The sequence below is a fragment of the Nasonia vitripennis genome, chromosome 2, assembly GCF_009193385.2.
Source record: "Nasonia vitripennis strain AsymCx chromosome 2, Nvit_psr_1.1, whole genome shotgun sequence".
Classification (NCBI taxonomy): Eukaryota; Metazoa; Arthropoda; class Insecta; order Hymenoptera; family Pteromalidae; genus Nasonia; species Nasonia vitripennis.
Genome location: NC_045758.1, coordinates 14,247,775 through 14,270,380, shown reverse-complemented (window position 1 = coordinate 14,270,380; position 22,606 = coordinate 14,247,775). Strand labels below are relative to the sequence as shown.

General features: G+C 45.8%; 2 protein-coding genes across 5 annotated transcripts; one reads left to right on the top strand and one right to left on the bottom strand.

Moving 5' to 3' along the window:
- Positions 1–22: 22 nt before the first annotated feature.
- On the top strand, positions 23–2,799 carry LOC100120962 (60S ribosomal protein L3). The gene is made up of 7 exons (XM_008214198.3): positions 23–245; positions 670–838; positions 1,114–1,249; positions 1,326–1,512; positions 1,755–1,957; positions 2,190–2,345; positions 2,538–2,799. Exons 1-7 carry the CDS (start codon positions 89–91, stop codon positions 2,748–2,750), a joined length of 1,221 nt encoding a protein of 406 aa, XP_008212420.1. The 5' UTR covers positions 23–88; the 3' UTR covers positions 2,751–2,799.
- A 1,823-nt stretch (positions 2,800–4,622) lies between these two features.
- Positions 4,623–22,537, bottom strand: LOC100678024 (homeobox protein slou). 4 transcript variants are annotated; one of them, XM_031923061.1, is made up of 11 exons: positions 22,401–22,537; positions 21,733–21,859; positions 21,574–21,659; positions 21,402–21,495; positions 21,156–21,319; positions 20,889–21,069; positions 20,680–20,810; positions 20,488–20,597; positions 20,306–20,411; positions 19,926–20,215; positions 7,461–7,571 (listed from the first exon to the last, which is right to left on the bottom strand). In XM_031923061.1, the coding sequence occupies exons 2-10, from the start codon at positions 21,848–21,850 to the stop codon at positions 19,949–19,951; spliced, it is 1,257 nt and encodes a 418-aa protein (XP_031778921.1). In that variant the 5' UTR covers positions 21,851–21,859; positions 22,401–22,537; the 3' UTR covers positions 7,461–7,571; positions 19,926–19,948. The 4 variants fall into 4 exon arrangements, with proteins under 4 accessions (XP_016837853.1, XP_031778921.1, XP_031778920.1 ...); XM_031923060.1 differs by lacking the exon at positions 22,401–22,537 and adding an exon at positions 22,015–22,227; XM_003424076.4 differs by lacking the exons at positions 7,461–7,571; positions 22,401–22,537 and adding an exon at positions 22,015–22,227 and having other exon boundaries at positions 19,856–20,215.
- Between the last annotated feature and the right edge of the window lie 69 nt (positions 22,538–22,606).

The following is a 22,606-nucleotide window of genomic DNA, read 5'->3' as shown; positions in this document are numbered from 1 at the left end:
TAGCCACGTGTCTGCTCTGAAATTACAAAATGTCCTTTTTTGCCTGTTACAGTCGCACAGAAAGTTCAGTGCGCCGCGACACGGTTCTATGGGGTTCTACCCCAAGAAGCGCTCACAGCGTCATCGTGGTAAGGTAAAGGCCTTCCCCAAGGATGACCCAACCAAGCCGGTTCATCTTACCGCCTTCATCGGTTACAAGGCTGGTATGACCCACGTTGTTCGTGAGGCCGATCGTCCTGGATCAAGTAAGTTTTCTCTAAAATATCCTGCATATCTTACATTTCTCTATTAAATTTCACTAGATTGCATTTAAAAAAGTGGTAGAATCATACAAATAAATTTTGACGTGAAAAACACGTGTTCTTTAAGTTTGATGCCTTTATCGTTTCATTGGATGAGTGCAGCAATGCATTCTCTGGTGTTCTGATAGCAGTTAGGAGCTGTTTGATCTTGTGCGGTATATTCCAAACTGCGGCATCGTAGAAAAACCCTGCCCCCTACTTGTAGGTGTGTGCGGAGGTCCGGTATATTCCATAAACTCTTTGTAGCCCATTGGGCCATGACATTGGGATAAACCATACTGGGCACAGTCTCTTCATCTATAATTACCTAATTCATTCGATCTCGTTTTATAAAAACCTTGACTAATCAATTTTAACTCTTGTGCAGAGGTCAACAAGAAGGAAATTGTTGAGGCTGTGACCATCCTTGAAACTCCACCAATGATCGTTGTCGGAGTTGTTGGTTACATCGAAACTCCTCATGGTCTTCGTGCTCTGACCACTGTCTGGGCTGAGCATCTTTCTGAAGACTGCAGAAGACGCTTCTACAAGAACTGGTAAGATTCTTCAAAGTGATGATATATTGCTTCATATTTTGTTTCATTCCAACAAAATTATGGAAAAATGTGCCAGAATTTATTAAATTTGTCCCAATTAAGCTCTCCGCTCTGAAGATGAGAGTTTTTAACCTGACGGTATTAGCCATTGAGTTTTCAATACTCAAACCAGGCTAGTCCGGCAAGTGTGCTTGATCTCCGCTCAAATATGATGAGGTCATCACATTGCTTACTAGGGACTTGCCTGCATAGAAAGGACATTTGCTTGTTCATAGGTACAAGAGCAAGAAGAAGGCTTTCACCAAGGCTTCCAAGAAATGGCAAGATGACTTGGGACGTGCTTCCATCGAGAAGGACTTCAAGAAAATTGTCAAGTACTGCAAGGTTGTGCGTGTCATTGCCCACACTCAGGTAAATACATTTATATCTGGCTTCTTGCACGTGAATTGTTCAATTGACATGTTGCTAACCAACACTTTGATTGTAGATGAAGCTGTTGAGGCAGCGTCAAAAGAAGGCTCACATCATGGAAATCCAGGTCAATGGTGGAACCATTGAAGACAAAGTTAAGTGGGCCAGAGAGCACCTTGAGAAGTCCATCCCAGTCAACAATGTCTTTGCTCCTGATGAGATGATCGACGTTATTGGTGTCACCAAAGGAAAAGGATACAAAGGTCAGTTAAGGCTTCTTACTTTGCACTTACCAAATTTTTAACATTTTTATCGTTCTAAATAGATAAACGATAAAAATGACTAATAAGCTCAATTTAATATGATGAAAAAACATGATGTGCATTATCAGACTCTTGCTGCTGAAAACATCATGCTGCCTTCCTACTGAAGTTTTTTCATTGAAAAATTTCTTTTTAACCAATATTCTGTGAAAAATTATTAAACCCCTTTTTTCACTTTACAGGTGTTACTTCGCGTTGGCACACAAAGAAGCTGCCGCGTAAGACGCACAAGGGTCTCAGGAAGGTCGCCTGTATTGGTGCATGGCATCCTAGCAGAGTGTCCTTCACTGTTGCCCGTGCTGGTCAGAAGGGCTACCACCACCGTACCGAGATGAACAAGAAGATCTACCGTATTGGACAAGAAATCCACACCAAGGACGGAAAGGTAACGTGGTTTCCAAATTCAATTTTTTGCCTCGGACAGTTAAACTCGCTTGCCTTTATAAAGCAAGTTTAATGGTTATTTAACCAAGAGGCTAAATTATTGTGCTGTGTCATAGTTCTCTGTTGTGTCTTCTACACTTTAGAGATTCCCAATCAAGCTACATTTTAATCAAAACGAAATACATTTTATCATATTTAGGAAATGAATTAACAAAATATCATTTTCTTTATAGATCGTCAAGAACAACGCTTCCACCGAGTACGATCTAACTGAGAAGAGCATCACACCCATGGGTGGTTTCCCGCATTACGGAGAAGTCAACAACGACTTCGTCATGATCAAGGGTTGCTGCATGGGACCCAAGAAGCGTGTCATCACTCTGAGGAAGGTGTGTATCTTTCTCAATATCTTTGCGGAGCCCTTTATAAATATTTTTACTATGATGAGCAATCCTAGAGCCAAAAGGATTATGAGCACCAAGTGATTCTGAATGATAGGACTGATTTTTAACAACTAAAAAATTCATTTTTCGCGTTGTAAATATGAGCATGAGATTAATAAAATTATTATCTCGTTACAGTCGCTCCTCGTTCACACGAAGCGCGCTGCTCTGGAAAAGATCAACCTCAAGTTCATCGACACGAGCTCCAAGTTCGGTCACGGTCGTTTCCAGACCGCCGCCGACAAGGCTTCGTTCATGGGCCAGCTGAAGAAAGACCGCATGCGCGAAGAACTGGCTCAGGCTACCGCTGCCGCCGCCACGACAACTGGCGCTGCAACAGCCGCTCAGTAATCTTCATACTATGTATGTTGATTGTTGATAAAAAACGTTTTAAAATCTATTACAAAGCTATTTTTATTGCGAAAGTTCCACCATTCCAAGTAATCCTTACATTTTGTTTAAAACTTTTTTTATGACTATTGGATTAAACTCTGTTATCTTGAATTCGTTTCATAATTGTTTTCATTAGCTTGAAAAAAATTCGGTTAAAATCGATCTAAGTCAACTTTGATACTGCATTTATTCGCTTAATATTAGAAATTAAATTTGATTTATAAAATGATAAATGAGCAAAACTAGTCATCATCAAGACTGGACATCACGAAGCCAAGCAAGACTCTCATTGCTCTTTAAAAGGTGTGTAACTTTTATTTCTATTAATGTTAAAGCATATAACTTATACATTGTTATAATTTTATTGTGATGATATTTATTAGCCAAAAGGATTATGAATTTCTGGCATGATTCGACTTTCTAAAACTGATTAATCTCATCACATAATAGCAATGTGCCAAGTGTCTTTATACCCATGATTAACGTTCCATTCATTTTATGTTTCAGCTTTTACCTGTACAGATGATACATTTGTAAATACCGGTCTATTTTGACAAATTAACTTATTAAATAGAATGTAACATATTTTTATAATTTAAAAACAAAATACATAGTATATGTATAAAATTGTTTTTAGTCACTTTTAAACCACGTTTGACCCTTACAGTAGTATGCTTTTATTAATACTTTCTATGTTTCCCATCAGTCTTTTATGAGTTTATTGAATTTGAAGATAAAAGCTTATAGAAAAATTTTTTTTTTCGTTACAATTTTTAAAAATACTTCAAATAGCATCAAGCAACCTACCTCATCCAAAATTGACGTCACGCCAGCTGGAAAGCCGTACATCGCATCCATTAAAAGGTTTGTACTAGTTCAATATTTATAAACAAACAAAACTTGGAGATTATTGTCGTTAGCATTTTTATGATGATTCCTATTATAAGCCAAAAGGATTATGATTTTCTGGCATGATTCGAAATTTTAAAACTGATTCTTTAATTTGACAAAAAAAGTTAATACACAAATCAAACTATTAAAATCAACTAATTTTTCTTTCATTTTCTTGTTCCAGGTTTGACTCGTACCATCGTAAACAGGCCGTTTACAGATGCACAACGAAATAAAAAAAAAATGAATTACCATATCGTAATGATTTTCGAGTGTACATAGAACAAAAAAAGTTAATAAAATGAATTCTTACCGAAAATACCATCACCTTTACTTTTCTCGAACCATTCAAAAAACAGTCTTCAACAAAAGCTACAGCCAATCGTACACGCAGTCGTTGTCATTCAGCAAAACTCGCGCAGAAATGGCTGTAGGCGTTAATGGATAAGGGTATACATCAGCAGAGCGAAAACTCCAGTGGCAGCAGAGAGTATATGTAGAGAGAAGAGCGACGAGTTTATGCAAATTTAGCTTTGCAAGCTCACGTACAAGCCAACCCCCGGCGACGGAACGCGGCTGAGTGGAGTAGCGGCGCACTCGGAATTGAAATGTGCAAGCTTAAGGCGAGCCGTGTTGAATTGTTCGGTGCCCTTTAGCGATGGCGCAATTTGCAAGCAAACAGGCCATTAAGCTCGAGACGTCGTCGTAGTCGCGCAGACCTAATGCCTCGTGATGGACGTGCGCTTGTCGTGGCTCTTTAACGAAAATCCTCCCGCGAGACAGAGAAAGCGCCGCTGGCAAGTTGCTCGGCATTCGCCCTGCGATGTGACAATTGCCTTTCTTTGTGCGGTACGGATGTATAATTTTTGAAGGAATCGTGACGATGTCGCCAAAGTTTTTATACGGGGAATCTTGGAGTGTGCAGATACTTAATCATCGTGCCATTCAAAAGAGGAATTATTTATTCCACGTGCTCATTTGCGGAATCGTGACTTTTCATATACTCAAACAAAACATACGAACATAAGCAGAAACTATAGTCATAGCATACCACCCTCTGGGGCATCGAGCAATTTCAAAACAAGCGAAACCGCGATACAGCTAGCACTCGCCGCAATCAATTATCCACTCGACATCGAAAGCCATCGTGCCGTCCTCGCGCGATACCTCTCTCGCATCATCCCCGCGCATAAACACACCCCCGGCGCATCTTCGCTCCGCCGTTGTAATCTCTCAAAAGCGAGCGTATACGCACACAGCGATGCGAGATGTACATAGTAGAGGCTGCGGAAAAAGAGGCGGTTCGCCCGGCTGATTCATGCCGCGCATTCAGTGTGTGTAGAGAGAGAGAGAAGCTCAACGGCGCGGTCGTATGAAAAGGCGTTCCGCTTTTCTGAATATATTCCAATTAAAAAGTCGGAGCTTCGTTACACTCCGGCCCTTTACTCTCTCTCTCTCTATCTCCCGCAACCTCCTCTCTTTTTCACCCCCTCCACCCTTGCGTACCACGTATACATATATAGGTAGACGTATACCTCTATTTTTCCGCGTCGCCCCTTACACCTGGCTCTTTACTCTCGCATTCGCATACAGTCCTCCTGCCTCTCCTCCTCTTCCTACAATATACAGGCGATGCGACATGAAATCTATCCCTCGCGAGCGCTTTCTCCAGCAATTACTCTCGGGCGCGGCGCTTTTTTCTAAGGAATTAAAAAACACCCCCGTATGTGCGGGTCTCGTTCACTTCCTTTCGTCGCGCCAAGAAAAACGGACGCTTTTCCTTGCGGTTGCGGATTATAACGACGCGTCTCTCTCTCTCTCTCGGCGAGTCATGGGAAAACGCCGCCGCTGTGTTATACATACAAGTGCACAAAAGCCTGCAGAAGTGCAGAGAGAGAGAGAGAAAGAATATATACATGCAAACGCGTTACATTCGAGAGGAAGAGAGTGCGACGCGCGTGCCCAAGTGCCAAACATCGCAGGGGGGCCTCGTGCACGCACGTACGGACACACACGTGCCGCCAGAGTCGAGTGTGGATTAGAGAAGCTACCGCTGCTTCTATGGGTATTGTATTATTGTGTGTTTGTACGAACCGCCGATGTGACTTCAACGCGGGGATTCCCCGCTGAGAATGCGCGCGTGTTCGAATTTTTATTATCAGGGCCGGCTTATACGATAACGACGTTGAGATATCAAACAAAATTACTCTATCGATATACAATCGGATAGTCGCATCGAGTTCGGTTAATCGTGTACTCGATCGCGCGATAGCACGTGTCCATTGTGGACAGTACGTATTAGCCGTCCGTGTACCGTGGCATTATTCGAAGCTCGAGATCAGTCAAGTATGTGCACACACCGTATTATATGCGCATCGAGTGTGTGCGCTATGGGCAGTTCGAGAGGTTACGCACAATTTCATTCAAAGACTGCGCGCGTCTGCTTTCATTATTAATTTATTTTTCTTCTCTATAATACAAGGGCGAGACTCGCTCGTCGACTGTTGTACAGCTTGCCGAATTCGCAAGGCGGATGTATCTTATAATTGTTATACGTACTTTTACGTGTGTAGACGCTAAGAAGAATGAATGTCTGATTTAGCTGCCTCACAATTAATCTTAGGTAATTATAAGTACGACGATAGTAACGCTTACTTTGTATAACCGACATTGCACATTTTACGTTATTATATATAAATACAATGTTCTCTCTTGCAAGGAAACGCGATGATAAGTATATATACTGTGAGAGATTGAATTTTCCTTTGGCTACGCCGACTAGTCTGAGTACATTTGCTCGTTTGTAATCGAGAATTTACCATCTCTCTCTCTCTCTCTCTCTCTCTTTCTTGGATAATTACATATTTACATGACACATATTACAATCAACTGGTAATTAAAAAACGAGCGTACTTCCGAGCTACCAAAATTTTCACATATCACACGCGCGTCGCAAAATCAATAACAGTTGCCTCCATCTCCCGCATCTTAGCCCGGAAAATGCCACCTATCGCAAATAATAAATATACAACATGAAGGAAGAACGACTCATTGCAGGTCCGAAAGCCATACGATAATACTTAATCGTCAAGCGAAACTAGGGAAAGGCAGCAGCGGCGGCAGCGGCGGCAGCGGCGGCGGCCGCTCGATCCGCCGCCTCGTACTGCATCTGCAGATACCTCTGATCCATCGTCGTCGGCGTGGCCGAGACCGCCGGTTAGAGCGGACAGCCGTGGACGTAGGTGACGTTGCGGAAGAGGGCCGCCGCGGTGGAGAGGAAGGCCGCGGTGGAGGCGGTGGTGGGCACCGGGGTCGGCACCACCGACGGCTGCTGGGCCGACGGGGCCGAGGGGGCAGCCGGTGGACTCTGGGAGTAGACCTGCGGGCAGTAGGCCTCGATGCCGCCGTGGTGCAGACCCACGCCCCTGACCAGCAGCTCCTTCTCGACCGTCGCCTGGTGGCGCAGCTGCTCGAGCCGCAGCTGGTTCTGCCGCTTCCACTTGGTCCTGCGTGCGGAATGTCGTGTGCATTTGTTCTACTTTTGTCCGTCGAATATACACAGCGATAGAGAGATAGCCTACCTTCGGTTCTGGTACCACGTCTTGACCTGGGTCTCCGAGAGGGAGAGGGCGTCGGCGACGTCGCTCCGGTCGGCCACGCTCAGGTACTTCTGGCAGCGGAACTTGCGCTCGAGGTAGGCCAGCTGGGCGTGGGTGAACGCGGTGCGCCTCCTGCGGGGTTTCCGGCCGCCGGAGCCGCTGGAGCCGCCGGAGCCGCCGGGCAGGCAGGACTTGCCGCCGGAGGTGGCCGAGCCCGGAGAGGGACTGCTGCCCGGGTCGATCGTGTCCTCGGAGTCCGAGTGCAGGGCCGAGTCGTCCTCCGAGTCTTCTGAGGATTCGAAAAGTGCGTTCGAGTACTTACGATCGAGGGGGGGGGCGGCGAACTCGAGGCGCGGTAATCCCTTAAACGGCTTTCCGCGCGCGCGCGCGCGCAGCCCAGAGCGACACAATGTGCGCAGTAGGTGTCCAGCTACAAATCGAGAGCGGTTAACGAGCGTCAATCCTCGCCATCTGCGATTTCCGCGGTAATGGGCTCGGTCTCCCCGAGCGCGCATACAGCCCGATGCACCCCCGGGGCTGGCGCGTGTGCGCCGCACGGCTCTAACGAGCTGATATCCCGGAGACGCACGCGTATGCATATAATGCAGTGCACCTATATGTACGTTCGAAATCGTTCTTGCGGAGAGGCGCGATGCGAGAGAGAGAGAGAAAGAGAGAAGCGTTTAATGGTCCGCTTTTTGCTTTTGCTGCTCAGCGGCACGCGTGCGGAGGTTGACAATTGACATTGTATCGGTATTGTATCGGACCTTGAAATCGCGCGCGTAGGCTCGGTGGGAAGGAAGCGGGAGACAGGTGTCATGGAAACAGCTGCATACGGGGGGTCGTGCGGCTGTGAGAAGGTGCAGCGTTTAGCTTGGAATGCGATATTTTTCGGGGCGACGTGTAGGCAGATTATATCGATTAATAAAGAAAAGCTACCTTGTACGCGGTGATCGAGGACGTCGCCGAGCAGGTCTCTAATGAGAAAGCTCTTGTGCTCCTGCATCATCTCAGCCTGTCTGACCAGCCGTCTCCAGCCGCAGTATTGGAACCAATCCAGCTCTCCTCACTTTGAATTTTTCGAAAACTCCCACTGGTCTCTCTCTCTCTCTCTCTCTCACAGGCTCCGATAAAAATGGCACTACGTACAACGAGTAGATCGCGATCTGACTGTTTAAAAGAAAGAGTCCAGAAGCATCGTCGTCCCCTGGAAAACAGCGATACTCGCGCTCGCGCGACCGGCAGCGTTCTGAGCACCCGAAGAATCTAGATCGGCGCCCTCGAATTAATCCGCCCGTTTATTTCCCGCTCGGTGCGGCTCTAGCAGAGAAGCAGCCATTTTGGGGGTGGGAGCCGCGCGGGCATTGGCTCGGCCGGGCTCCACCCCCTTCGCGAGCAGCCCTTCCGCGCTCGTGCTGTGCGCGATATGCTCGAGCGAAAACAGCAACAAAACGCTGCCGAGAGGAAATTGAGAAAGCGATAATGTCCCGCTCTGCAGTCATCGCCGTCGATTATCCGGCGTAACGAGAGCGGAGAACAAATTGAATGTGTAATGACGATGGAGCGGGGCTGGCTTCTTTTATACGGCGTCTCTCTAAAAAGCCGCCGCGCGCTCTTGGCTTATTCCTCGTCGGGGTTTCGTCGGGACGAGATAAGAGCGTCTAATTAGTTTCTAGACTCGTATTTACCGCAGCGAGCTTTTTTCCTTTTCTTCTGTTGTACGTGGAAGCCGCAAGTGCGGTAGTTGTTGCAGGGCAGTGGAAATCAGATTTTAAGATTGATTCGCCGGGAAAAACACGCTTAATTCTCTCTCTCTCTCTCCCTCAAAGGAGCCGTATAATTGGCAGGGGGGGGGGGGCAAAGTTAACTTTTTATCCCGCGCACAATGAGAGACTCGCGGCTGGAGATTTAATGTTGGAATGAAACTAGATTGATATGAATATTCATCGTCGAGCGAGAGGGACGAAGACATGCGTGGGAATACGAAAAATCGCTTAACCCCAGCGCATTGTGCATAAGCGCGCGCAATTTACTCGCGGGGCATGAGACAAAGCAGCGAAAAGTCCGTGTTATCGCATAAAAAAGACGCGGATGTACGGAGCCACTTGTACACGTTTCTCTCTCTCTCTCTCTCTCTCTCTCTCTCCCGCTAGAGAGGAACGGCGGAGCCGGGCTAACGAGTGAATATTCCGAACTCGTTAAAGCTCCTCGGCGCAGCGTGAACATTATATACGTTAACGTATGCAGGGGATTAATTCAAGGGGCGGCTGCAAAGCGGCCAGGCGTCTTGGCGAATAAACGAGCTGAGAACTGCGCAAAGTTGAATACATTTGAATACGTTGCGTCGTGTAATATAACTGAAATTTCTAGAAAATTTAATTAAAGCCCAATCATAGCCGCGCATGATTCCTCGCCGAATTTCGCGCTAATTACGCCTCTCCATCATCTGTGCAATAATAACACGCACAGCCCAGGAGACGCGACGTCTGCATGCGGATCGTGTAAGCAAAGCGACCACGCGCCAGTGGAATAATCGAAATCAATGAACGAGACTATATACTTGGCGGGAGACGTTCGTTGACACCCTTTGGGCTTTGTCTGTGTATATACATACATATTATGTGTATAAGGGTGTAGCGGAGAGAGCCGAATGAGATTACTCCAGATTTCGCTCTCCTCTCGAGTTTTAGTCTAGGGGACAGATATCCTGCATGTGTGTGCGTGTAAAAGGATCGGGGCTTGTTAAAGGCCTCGACTCCCTGGTATATACGAGTGTATATGTAGCAGCAGCCGCAGGGGCCGCAAATTGCCGATAACGATCACAAAGCGCGACGAGGGGTAATCGGAATCACTGATATTCCGCTCTCTCTCTCTCTCTCTCTCTCTCTCTCTCTCTCTCTCTCTCTCTCTCTCTCTATTCATACGGCTCTAACGCACTGTATTATTCCCATCATCGAGTGCGTTATATTACTGCAGGGCAAGCCTGTGATTACGCATTTTCGTGCCAGTCTGACGCTGATCGAGCGTGAAAATTCGCGTGTGTCATTCGTTACTAGACCCTGTTATTGTGTCGTAATAGATATATATATGTATATACATAAAAAATCATCCAATCATGCTAGGTAAAAATAAAAACGAGCGCTTAAAATCTCAGCGGCCCTCAAACCGCATACGAATAGGAACATACAGTCCTCGCCGTACGTGACACGTACGCCTCGCGCAGCCACTTCAATTATACGCGCCCACACAGCGGGCGGAAGAAGTCGCGCAAGAATTCGAGCGTTTGTCTAACGTAATCGCTCTCGGCATGGGGCGCGCGCATACAGCCACGCTTTGAGAGAGCGGAAAAGAGAGAAAAAATTGAGGAAGAATACAGTCGCGGCGGGGGAGGCCCGCTATATATTCCTTTCAGGACTTTCGGCATGTAATTGGAGTCTGACCAGCGTCCGTGTTCAAGCACTCTTTTCCCGTAAGCATCGTTCTTCGAGAGCTTGCGCGACTGTCCTCTATATACTACACTCTATACAAGGCAGCTGAGGATACGTAGTTATAAGTATAGAGACGTTTGCTGAAAGAAAAAAAGAATATAATTAACGCGGGGCGTATCGATAAAGGTTCGTTGAAAAATCCTGCGCATCGAAATCGCGTTCGTTTATACCCTCCCCCGATGTAATCGGCATTCACTCGTCCTCTCAATAACCAGACTCGCGTATAAATTGATAAATACGGATAAAAGACGGCAACGCGCGCAGGGCTGCGGCAGTCTGGGAATAACTCTTTTCCTCGTCGTAATCAAGAGGCCGCCTACACGGAAGAGCGATTTAGAACAGTGGTAATGGCATAGAACGAACCGATATCCGGGGAAAAACCGGAGAGAAAGAGAGAAAGAGTCTTGCGGAGAGAGGAAATCGCTAACAATATCTCCCGGAGCCCGATCCATTGAGGAGCGACCGCGCGTGTGAATATAACTGCTGAGAGTGAGAGAGAGAGAGAGAGAGAGAGAGAGAGAGAGAGAGAGAGAGTAATACCCGCGTCGGTTCGTCGAATGAAAAGCGAGTCGGAACGAGAGAGTTGCTCTGCGAAAAGAAATATTCTCTCTCCGCGAGCTTTTCTTTTTGACGCTGCTCTCTAGCGAGCTGCTGCTTTTTGTAGCGGCGGAGCTTTCATCGCCATCTTTTTCGCTTTATTGATACGTGAATGCGCCCGGTTTCTCTTTATTCGTCGCGCATCTCTCAATGCGAGCAGCAAAGGATCAAAAGGGAAATCGCGTTTCGCTTATGCACTTTTTTTTCTACGCGGAAAATTCTCGCTTTTCTTCGAGCTTTGCCACCGGGGAAATATTCCGGGAACGGACGAGCCTCTAGTCGGCCGCGACTCTATTCATCGTGGTGGCGGTGTGTTCAAAATATATAGGTATGCGCGATGATCACAAAGTTGTTATGAGGCTGCAGAAGTATCGCTCGATACCTATTCAGAGCGCGGAGAAAAGCTCTCTCTCGATTCGCGGTTTAAAAAAAGCCCGGCTGCAATTTGCCCGTTCATCCGGCCGGATTATATGGAGATTGTTGCGCGAGCGGCCTGTTTTTATTCTAACGGCGCGCTAATCAAGGCATGATTGCCGTTACAAAGCACCTTGATTGGCTCGCTTATGCTGTAAGTACGCGCTGACGAGAGAGATGGACAGATAGATAGATGGGTCTTTATTTGCTAAAAGCAAAAAAACAATACAAATTATATCACAAAGTCTGTGTCGCATACAGTCTAACAAAAAGAGATAATAAAATATGTAAAAATACCGCCGCATAAAATCACATAAAACTTTTCTAATATTACGCTGTACATTTAAGGTTTGGTCATAGACCTATCTGTATTGCACGTTTGAAATCTAAAATACGTAATACTGAAAGAATTTTTACGGCCTAAGGGCCGAGTCTGACTAGATTAAAAACTAGATTAAGATTAAGAATGCAGCGCCAGAGGGAGAGGGCTCAGAGTCGTCACGATTCAGTGGCCAGCAGGTGCCGCCGAGAGACGGCAGGTTTCGCAGAGTAGAAGGGAGAGAGTTCCAGAACCGAGCACCCCGAGAGCGCGTTCCACTCGACGGGATGATGAAATTTTCGAATTCAGTCTTTTCGAACTTTGCGCTTTATACTTTCGAGAATATGAAGAGACGATATAGAACCAAATGTAACCACAGCCCTTTTACGCATAAAATAGCAGAGCATAGCAGCAGTCTCGGCTTGTTTACGACAAACGCCAGTTGATTTGACAAAGCGCGCGCAGAGTCCATTTACTTGCGCCGAGGGAATATCGCATCCTCCTTCTCCGTATACACAAGTGAGAGAGAGAGAGAGAGAGAGAGATAGGTAGACCAAGAGCGAGTTCGCTTGCGGCTTGTTATCCGCTCATTGAAGTTAACCACGGGGCTAAGTGGGCGCGAGAGGGCGTTTTGACTCTTGCCGTGCGGCTATATACCATATATATATATATATGTATAAGGCGACAGCGCGCCGTTGGTGGGTGGATTACGCCCCAGCCAATCACCGAGCAGATCGTTGCCGGGGTAACCCCTCTACGCTGTGTACAAGAGAGATAGAGTGAGAGCGAATTGCCCGGATTATTCGAGCGAGATCGAAAAGTTAGCGAGGACGAATGACTGGTTGGGGTTGCTCCAGCGCGCGGGAGAGGAGAGAGTTTATAGAGCTATGCGACGACGCGGGGGAAAAGTTTACGGAGTGTTTTTTGCCTGGATGGAGAATGTTTACCGAGGAAATCGCCGAGCTTTATTTTTCCCTCCTCAAAATGATTCTCAAAAACCAATATAACGATGTATACCATGTGTAGAGCTTTCATGTCAGCCATTCGAAAATCAGCCACACGTATATTTCGAGGAAACGCGATGCGCTGATCCCTATAGCTATAGCGAAAGGGCAACGTATCTCGCTTTCGCGCACAAAAAGCTCTCGCATCGCCGACTCGCGAGAGAATCCTGAATGGGTGCCGAGCGTCGGAAATTTCCAGAGCGAATCGGAGATGTATATTACACGAGAGAGAGAGAGAGAGAGGAAGCGAAAATGTTTATTTCTGCATCCGGCTATATGTATCCGCCGCTTTCACTCCGCTACTGCGCATATCACGTATACACATATAGCGAGTCTGTCTCTACTTAGCGCTGATGCAAAACTCGAGCCACTCCCGGGTTATCTGACACGTGCATAATTAATTTCCGCGCTGTATACACGTGTGCTGGGACGTGCGTTTCGAAAAGTGGGCGCTGTTTATTTTCGTCCGTCGAAAAAATCGATGCTCCGCTCGTTTTTGTATAAAAGTCTCGAGCTTGCAGGATTTGTAGGCCTGTGAAAGGATTTTTAAAGCGCTAAAATATTTCTCGTCGATCGGCCGCACTCGTGCGATCAATCGGAGAATTCGTGTCAGTGCTCGGAAACACGAGCGCAAAGGAAATTAAGCACAAACGAGGCCGTGCGCGCGCACAAGGCCTCTGCGCGGAGAATATGTAATCTCTTCTGTACAGGCGGCTAATCGATGCGGAAACGCAAAATAATGACTACTTTCACATCCCCTAATTACGCGCTAATTATATAATCCCGGGCGAGCCTCGTTCGCGGCTCTCGAGCAAAGTGAAAAGCTGCAAGCTCGCAACGATACGGGCAAAGTAGTCTTTCGAGCGAGTTTTTAGAACGCGCGCGCCAGAGCTTTCCCGGGGTAATCCACTTTCGACTCGACTTACGTCCTTCTATGACTTTTGCGTCGTTTACTTTTTCCGCCTGTGCCGCGCCCTCGGGTAGTATTACGCGTAATATTCGTCCGCCAAAATACGATCTTTCTCGTTGCAATGGAGAACCTCACGCGGATCTGGAAAAGAAGAAGCGGAGAAGAATAATTAAGCCGAGAGAAAAGAAGATGCTCACGTCTGACTTGCTCGCTTAATTGTTCGATCCCCGCTATAAAAGCCTGCTCGCGCGCGTCGCAAGCTCGACGCGCAATTACGAGCCCCGCAATTGTGCATCGTCGTATACGTCCCTTTGAAGATGCTATTAGAGTGTCGTCTTGGTCCGTCTCGTCGTCGTGTACTTCGTTATGCACCCGAGGCTACGCGTGTGCATACATTCCCGCAAAGACGAGCAGAGAGAGACAGAGAGAGAGAGATGCATTATACGCGACAAAGAGAGCTTGCGGGTCGAGGTTTTATTGTTCACGGCGGTGCGCCTCGCTACGTACAATATCGCGCAGCCATTGTCCCGGGCATTGTTTCCGGTACACAATTCCGCGGCTTCTTTAACGAGGAGTAACCTCAATTAGAGCGCTTTAAGGACTTAAAGGCCCAAGGGCGAGCGCAGAGGGAGTGACAACGATATGACGAGTAACAAAAGATCCGTGTGTATATGCCGCAAGCGGACACCTATTTTTGCCGCGCGGTTTTGTATTCTCTTAGCGGATTATTGCTGCGACGAGGGACTTGGAGAATCGAGACGAGAGAAAGTGTAAAAGGTGAACGGGAGAAATCGAGGATTTTATGATTGTCGACGTAACGTTTGGCTTTGGTGAGCGAGTCGTGAAGTGAACACATTAACACATTTTATCGAACTTGATGAATATTTTAATGCGTCGATAGCTTAACAGCACACGCAAAATATTTAGCGTGAAATGGCAAAAGTGACTTGTGCGAAAGTCTGACCAGTCCTGGACTCGCACTACTTGGGCCTTACTCATGGTTTGGCCGTCCTCGTTCATTGCTACGTTGAGTTTTTTTAGTAAGAAGGAAACATTATTTCGTTCCTAAGGAAGAGTAGCACACTTGAAAAAAACATATATTAAACAGACGTTTTTAAAGTGCACAAGAGGAAAATTAATTAATTCTGGCCCTGAAAAACTTGGGAAATTGCACGGATAGAACGATCAGTATTCATAAGGACCTCGACGGATATATTTTGTTTGTTATTAAAAAATCATCATTTTTTTCGAGGATTTCAGTAATTTTGCCCTAGTAAATCGAAAAATGTTGTACATATAGTAAGCTTGAGTTTACAATTCTAAAATCATAATTCATGTACCCGAGTACATTCAAACCGAGCCACGCCGAAAGCTCCATAGCAACGCGCAAGCTCTGCGCAAAGAGCCGACACCTCCACCCCGCTATATCCTCCCTCGCGATCACGACCCTTCCTTCTATGCTCTCCTACCCTCCGCAAGTCCGAATGCGTACCGCGCGTGGGCGTTCGCGCGCTCTGGCCTCCCCCCGCGCAGGCGCAGGACACCCCCGGGCACCCCGTGCTACATCCTGCTCCCCTGTCTCAGGACCGTTTGAATCGTCTTCAAGCTGGCTCTTAAGCATCCGTCCGCCATTATCGTCATCGTCGACGGCGACAAATCTGCCTTCTAGGCGTTTAAGCTTGCAAGCTCTGCACGTAAACAGCTTTCCGCGATTAAGCTCTGGGGAAAGCTCCAGTCGGCGCATGCTGCCCTGTGAGAAAAACAACTCGGTGCTTTGAAGCTCGATTTGAGGTCAATCCTGTTACCCCCGTCCTTGCGGAGGAACGCCTGTAAGCTCGAGCTTGCGGCAAAACTTCCTTTTTGATGTGGCGGCGATTGATGCGGCTGTCTCGAGCTGTGCTCGTCTACGAAGGATGAGCCTTTGGGAAGCTACGCTGCAGGTCGCTTTGGATGGGAGTGTTTGTTGGGGCGGGTTTGAAGATTGAATGCCTGGTTTGAAGGCGTTCGTGCGGGCGTTGTTTGGGTTTGAATAGCTTGTTTGAAAGCCGGGTGTTGGAAGAGCAAGGATTCATAGTATAGCTATGGGCTCGCTTCCACATTGATGTTGTTTTGCTTTTTTTTTTTGAAAATCAATAGTATACGCGCCAATAGCATAGAAAATTCTGTTTAACGATGGATTTTGAAGACTGCCTGATAAAGGCTGGAAACGTTGTATGCTGCTCGAGCAATAAGATATAACGTTATAAAGAGCGAGCACGAGCTTTCGAAGGACTTTTAGAAATACTCGCTCGCGCGTCATGCTCTCCTACCGACAGGGAAGCCTGACTCGCGCGCGTGGGCAGTCGAGCGAGACGAGACGGCGCCAGTCACGTCCTCAACATTAGTCGTAACGGCACGTACTGTACGCTAAGAATAATCCTCCAGCAAAGAAATCCTGCTCCCCTGTGCCGCGCGGAGCCGAGCTTCCTTCCTTCTTTCCACGGCGGGTATGCGGCGCGAGCCACACAATACACAGCCAATCCTCGCCAGCGCGGGTACAGGCAGTATATAAAAAGGAGCTTGCACTCTTCCCGCGCGCTGCCGTCGGAAAATTATGACTTCCTGGTGGTGGGAATGCTTCTGGCGCTGTTCTTTTGACGCGTGACGCGACGTTGACGTGCCTGTCAGCTGCCATCGGCAGAAGAACGACAGCTTCGAAATACCGCGTGACCTTCGTATACAGCACGAGCCTGCGAGGGAATTCCACGGAATTCCGATGGTCCTGCTGTCCTGATCGTCCGCGTGTTCTCCATATTGGTGCGCGCAAGCTCATACGTAGCTTTGTTTGCTTGGAAAAATGTCATACGCAAGCTCGCATGACGTCCTGATCGGGAGAATATGCGTAAAGGTAAATATGTTAGGAGACGGGCTCGGCCTTAGGTGCGTCGTGCTTTCGGCCCTCACCTGTCACGTGCGCGTGCTTTTTTTCCCTATTGACGAACGTCGATGTCTCGATATCTCAAAGACGCAGCAAGGATGCCCGCCCCGACGGAGGGAGTCGCGAGTCGAACCGGAACGTACCCTCCGCGATCAGGTGAGCATGACGAGCTTTCTTTATTTCGAACGCGTACAGCTCTCGTCCTTCGGGTATGCTTCTGTACGTGTATGCTCGTCGGGGGTTATAAAGTCCTGGGAAGGAGTCGCTGAATTCCACGTGTTGATGCGCGGTTAGGGATGCGCGTGTGTGAGATGCAGCTGTGAACGGCTCATGTTACCCCCGTGGCGCGTGCTACTTCCGGCAACGGCTGCGGAGGAACAGCGGCGGATCTGAGATATATGTTGGGGGAGAGAGGGAAAGAGAGAAGTGCAGCAAAACGACAGACCTCCGCCAAGCTCTAGTATCCTAAGCTGGGACTTCCTGTTTACATCCGGTGAGGCCGGACGCGAGACTGCTGCGGTGTGTTCCGGACGTGGGTTCTTTTCTTTAACTTGTATTAGCAGTTTTATTAAAAAAAAATTTTTTTAATTTATTTAGAATTTTGATTTAAATGCGGTATAATATTTATTTGTACTTTGTAACATCGCATTAGCTTATAAAAATATTTCATCTATTTATGACTCTCCCTATTACTCTCCCTAGAGTGTGAAACAATTGCGTAACGTTCGCATGCGTTTTGCAGAAAACCGGAGTTGCAATGCATCTGTCGCACATTAGTCGGAAACTACAAGGTAGCGAAAGAGAATAATGCCAAAATTGATTTACCAGTGAAATACTTGAAATGATTTTTACTCATGGACCACATATTACGACGATGTACGACCATCTGCGAATTTTTATATATAGCATAAAAAGTGTTCCGATTTCAGGACTAGTCGACAACAATTGTTTTTATATGAATTAAGTATACAAATATTTACAGATATATTAAAAATATCTAACCGGATACGCATACTGGGGGCTATGCATAATGGGTAAATCGAACATAACTCTTTCATGACTGTAGAGAATAAAAGTGTAGGTGATACTATACCGAAATAATCTCACTGATGTATTAAAGTGATAAATATAATTTAAGGATGAGCAACGTCCTTGTTAGATTTTGCATCCTCGTCCTATTCTAGGAAAGCATGAAAATCTTTTCTCGGGTCCTACTATCCTAGTAGCAAAGGGGCGCAAAGGTGTCTCTCGGCGCACGCGCTTGGGGTGGAAACGTATTATTAGATAACCCTCAACCCTCGATACACGTGAAATTTTCATTCTATACAAAACACGGTGTTCGCTTTTATCACGTACAAATTAAAGAGTAAAAACAAGACAATAAAATCAATAATAACAATAAAAAAAAAAAAAAAAAATACGCTGTCCCACACCCCCCACAACACATCACGAAATCAATCGATCCACGCATAGGCGTACTTCCTGCGATATCCTTCCACTCGCCTCCTGTCGTCCTAGTAGCAAAGGGGCGCAAAGGTGTCTCACGGTGCACGTGCTCGGGGTGAAAGCGCACGTCTATGTATACGCAGACAACGTGCCGAGCGCTCCCCCGTGTATAGCCGTGTGGGTCTAGCCTCTCGGTGAACCCTCTCGCGTTCTTCTATCCTGTACGAAATGCAGCGGGTATCTAGAAAATTACAAGCTAGGGAGTCGGGTAATTTTTTTTTCTAAACTATACTAGTAGTGGTGTGGGCAACGCTGCATCGTCGAAAATTGGAATTCGCGCTGGGTAGGGTGTGTGCCATATATTTTACTTAATTTTAATCGCCGCAGGCTCGCATCGATGCTTCTATCGGAGAAACGGACGATAGGAAGTCGAATGAATTTAATTTCGACATTCCCATATTCCGCTGCATGATATCACGCGGAATTTTTCTAACACGCGTTTCCACGCACTCCTTGCCAGCGCATCCTGTTATCCTGGTAGCAAAGGGGCACAGAGGTGTCTCTCAGCGCACGTTCTCGGGGTGTGAGCGTGGATAACATCTAGTTCAACACCTGCGCGTATAGTTATATACGCCCTCGTGTCCAGCTACGACCCCCATCAAATTCCCCCAATATTCCTATCACTTGCGGTAAGTTTTCCCCACTCAACAAAAAAGAAAAACGCACAACAACAAAATAAATCATCGTTTCTCCTCCACTGATAAAAACGCCCCCCTCACCCCCCCCCCGCCCCTAAAATCATCCCCTTATTCGCGCGCACAGCTCCTTCGTCCTGGCCGCCTAGTATGAAAGGGGCGCAAAGGTGTCTCTGGGGCGTCCGCTCGATTCGGCGCCAGTCGGTCTACGTTGAAACGCGTCGCCTGTTCGTTGGAGGGCGCGGTGCACAGGCTTCCATCCCCTACGAGCAAGCAGATCCTGCGCACTGCTACACTGCTCGGCGTTTCCCCGCTGCCAGCTCTGCACTCGCATACGGCCTTGATCCCGAAATATTCTTCGCGTTTGAGGCAATTACGTGCATTAGCCCGGGCGTCGCTGTGGCTTTAATTCAACTTGCCCGAGTGCTGCTGCGGCACGAGTTTTAGAGCGCGATGCGGCTGAGCTGTTTTATTGGTGAATAAAGTCCGGCGCGGGATGCGATGAGCTTTGTGCGCTTTGGAGAGAGAGGCTTTGTGGTTGTGAGGAAGGGAAGGGAGATTGTTTGAAAGTTTTGCGAGGGAGAGGAGTGGCTTGTTTGATGGGCTTTTTTCAATTGGATTTTGCGGTGAAGTGACGTGTTGTTTTGGAGTTGAAGGGGATGTTTTTAACGCAGTCCTGTTATATCGTGAATGGAAATGTATACTTTGCAAATATCGGATTTTAAATATGTTGCATATTGCTTGCGAGTATTTTAATTTAAATGTAAAAAGATTGCATAACCGTTAAAGTAACTAGCAACCGTTTATTGGCGAATAAAATATTATAGTTTAAAAAAATTAATTTAAAAAATACCTGGAAAAGATTGAAAGGTCGTATTAAACTAAAGGCAAGATCGGTTCAGGCTCTCGAATTTCATCGAATATTTCGGTGCTCGGCTCGTCGTCGGGATCGAACTCGATGTCTTCCGGTTTTATCGCCGGAGGCGGTCGTGGTTGCCTTGGAGGCACACAGGGAGGTGGCTGCATGAGATTGAAAGCGACTCTTTCCTTGACTACTTTCAAGTTCTCGTCCGATTCGATAAGACTGGCACTTTCACCAGCGTATTCGATCATTTCGCACAGGTTTTCCTTGGAAATGCGTACCTGGTTAATACAGAAAGGAAAACGACGTTACTACGTAAAAATTACAAATTATAATTGAATTTTTGGCAATGCAGTGAGTTTTATGCTTACACATTCAAATCGAAATTTGCAACATGCAGTCTCTGAAGAACTGTCGTCGGCGTTGTGCGCGTTATCATTGCAACTTTTACTTTTTTGCGATACCACTATAATTAATCTGAAATCATAGATAATTCTTGTGATTAAAATGTTTGTATGAGACAACAACAGCGAATAAGATTGATTAAATTTACCGATTGGGTGGAGTATTCATCATATCGAGATGTTTAAAGTCGTCAACACATGTTGGAAGTCCAGTCAAAACCCATCCTTTTTTCAGGCTTTCAGTTTGAATCAAAAACTCCTGGATAAGTGGACATAAAATCGATGTAAACGTTTGTATAAAACATCATGGCCTAGTTTTTCAAGCTAATAGCATTATCTACCTCAAACACTTGAATCTTGAGTTGAGATGGTAAATCGCTGTTACATTCTATTTTCGTTTTTGCTTCTCGTAACCTTTCGCCTATTTTAGTCTCTTGTAAACTGATTCTCTCTAATACTTGATTGAAGTCAACTAAAATTATATTAGAAATTTTTGTTTTCAATGTACTAGGAAGAACTAGTTTATTCTCCTGCTACAGCAAAAATTTACTGTGAGTGATGTTGAAGATTTGAGAAAGATGTTGACTCAAACAATAGCTCCTTTCCGAATCGGTAGAATCCATCAATAGAATACGAAAGATGGCTGGCGCTCGAGAAAATTTCCTTAATCTTACTAAATTCAAACATTCTTCAGTAACGTCTTCAACTTTTTTGCCCTTAGTCTTTATCGCCTACGCGATATACAAAAGTGATATAACCGACGATTTTTTAAATAGTTTAATATACGATATTGCTAATAAAATTATTATGAACCCACCGTTAATAATTCCGAAAAAACGTGTCGAAGACCTCGTATTTCTTGTTGGTATACATTTGATTTCGATGGATTGTCTGTAGTGGATAAAGTAATATCCATGACGTGCGACGGGGTGATTCCGGCCCGCTGCAAAAATCGAGCTTCTTTCTCGGTTCTTGGAAAATCTGTCGTTATGAAATTAGTATTTTTATACGTGTATCATACGAGTATCACGGCAATAATGTAAATATTGAAGCATATTGGTACCTGAAAACACCCAGCCATCGCGATTCTGTTGCATGTGATTTGTAAGAATCGTTCTCAATTTCTCAACCAAAAAAGTTGGCTCCGACAAAAGTATCTGTAAAAATTCGGATATTCAAGTAAATTATTGAATTGATGAAAATAATATCAAAATGTTGAAAAATTATATACTTACAGGCTCCGCGCCTTCTGCAACGTCATTTAACGTGACTAGCGGAACTTGTAACTTTTCCACCAAATTCTTGGCCAGTTTTAGCTTATCTGTTCGGAAATGTATCTTTAGTTCACGATATCCCTAAATTCTTCTTTCACATCTATATACGTATAACAATACCAAATTCAGGCGGCGCTAAAATAATTATCCTGGGCGCGTCAAGTCTTCGGGCTGCGTGGTATATACTTTGCTTCAGGAAAAGCAGATGATCCTCTGGTTTCTTTATAAGCAGCATCATTGACAATTCCTAAATTAAAAAAAATATATATAAGTAATATAAATTAAGCTTTGAACGTATGCGTCGTGGAAGGAAGTCTGACTAATTTCGGTTATATCTACTACTTATATACAAAATTCTATTAGATTTGGCCAACGGTTTTTTCAACGTTTAATTTCGTTTACCTGAAATAATTCGAAAATCCGATGTTTCTCGAGGTACGATAAAAGCTTTTGCGAAATCATTAACCGATTTTTCGAGTTCTTTGCTTGCTCTGCCATTTTTTAATACTTTTACGAATCAGTTATGCTTCGCGTGTGTTGGTTAGCTCAACAAGACAACGACAGCATCACAGCGTATACAATAAACAAAAGTCAGCTTACCTACTTATATTTCAGTTTTTGGTAAACAAAACATCTATCCTCGATACTTACCTGCACCTATACCTACAGTATGCTTCAACGAATCTAAATATATAACAATAGAATCCACTCTTTTGTCTGTTTAGCACTTTCTCAAGTGTCGTGATAAACGAAAAGGTAACGCGTATTTTAAGAAAACTGTCACTTACCAGCTACCCGGCATTATTTTTGAAGAAACCTTGTTTTTAGGTTAGGTGGCGCCACGTTCCGGCGAACCCCATCGTACATTCCGGTCGTCTCCTTGGCCAAAGCTCCTCGGCATCGTCTTCCCGATCCTTCATTGGCCGTATTCCAACAATCTCTTTTCCATTCAGCGCAATGCGAGCAAAGAGCACCGCCAGTATCTCCATCCTCT

Coding starts and splice junctions, on each gene's coding strand:
- LOC100678024 (XM_031923060.1), bottom strand. CDS start 22,110: ATGGCAGAGCAAGCAAAGAACTCGAAAAATCGGTTAATGATTTCGCAA. Junction 20,811..20,888: donor AATCTTCAACATCACTCACA/GTAAATTTTTGC, acceptor ATATAATTTTAG/TTGACTTCAATCAAGTATTA. Junction 20,216..20,305: donor GCAAATTTCGATTTGAATGT/GTAAGCATAAAA, acceptor TGTATTAACCAG/GTACGCATTTCCAAGGAAAA.
- LOC100120962 (XM_008214198.3), top strand. CDS start 89: ATGGGGTTCTACCCCAAGAAGCGCTCACAGCGTCATCGTGGTAAGGTA. Junction 246..669: donor GGCCGATCGTCCTGGATCAA/GTAAGTTTTCTC, acceptor ACTCTTGTGCAG/AGGTCAACAAGAAGGAAATT. Junction 1,513..1,754: donor CAAAGGAAAAGGATACAAAG/GTCAGTTAAGGC, acceptor TTCACTTTACAG/GTGTTACTTCGCGTTGGCAC.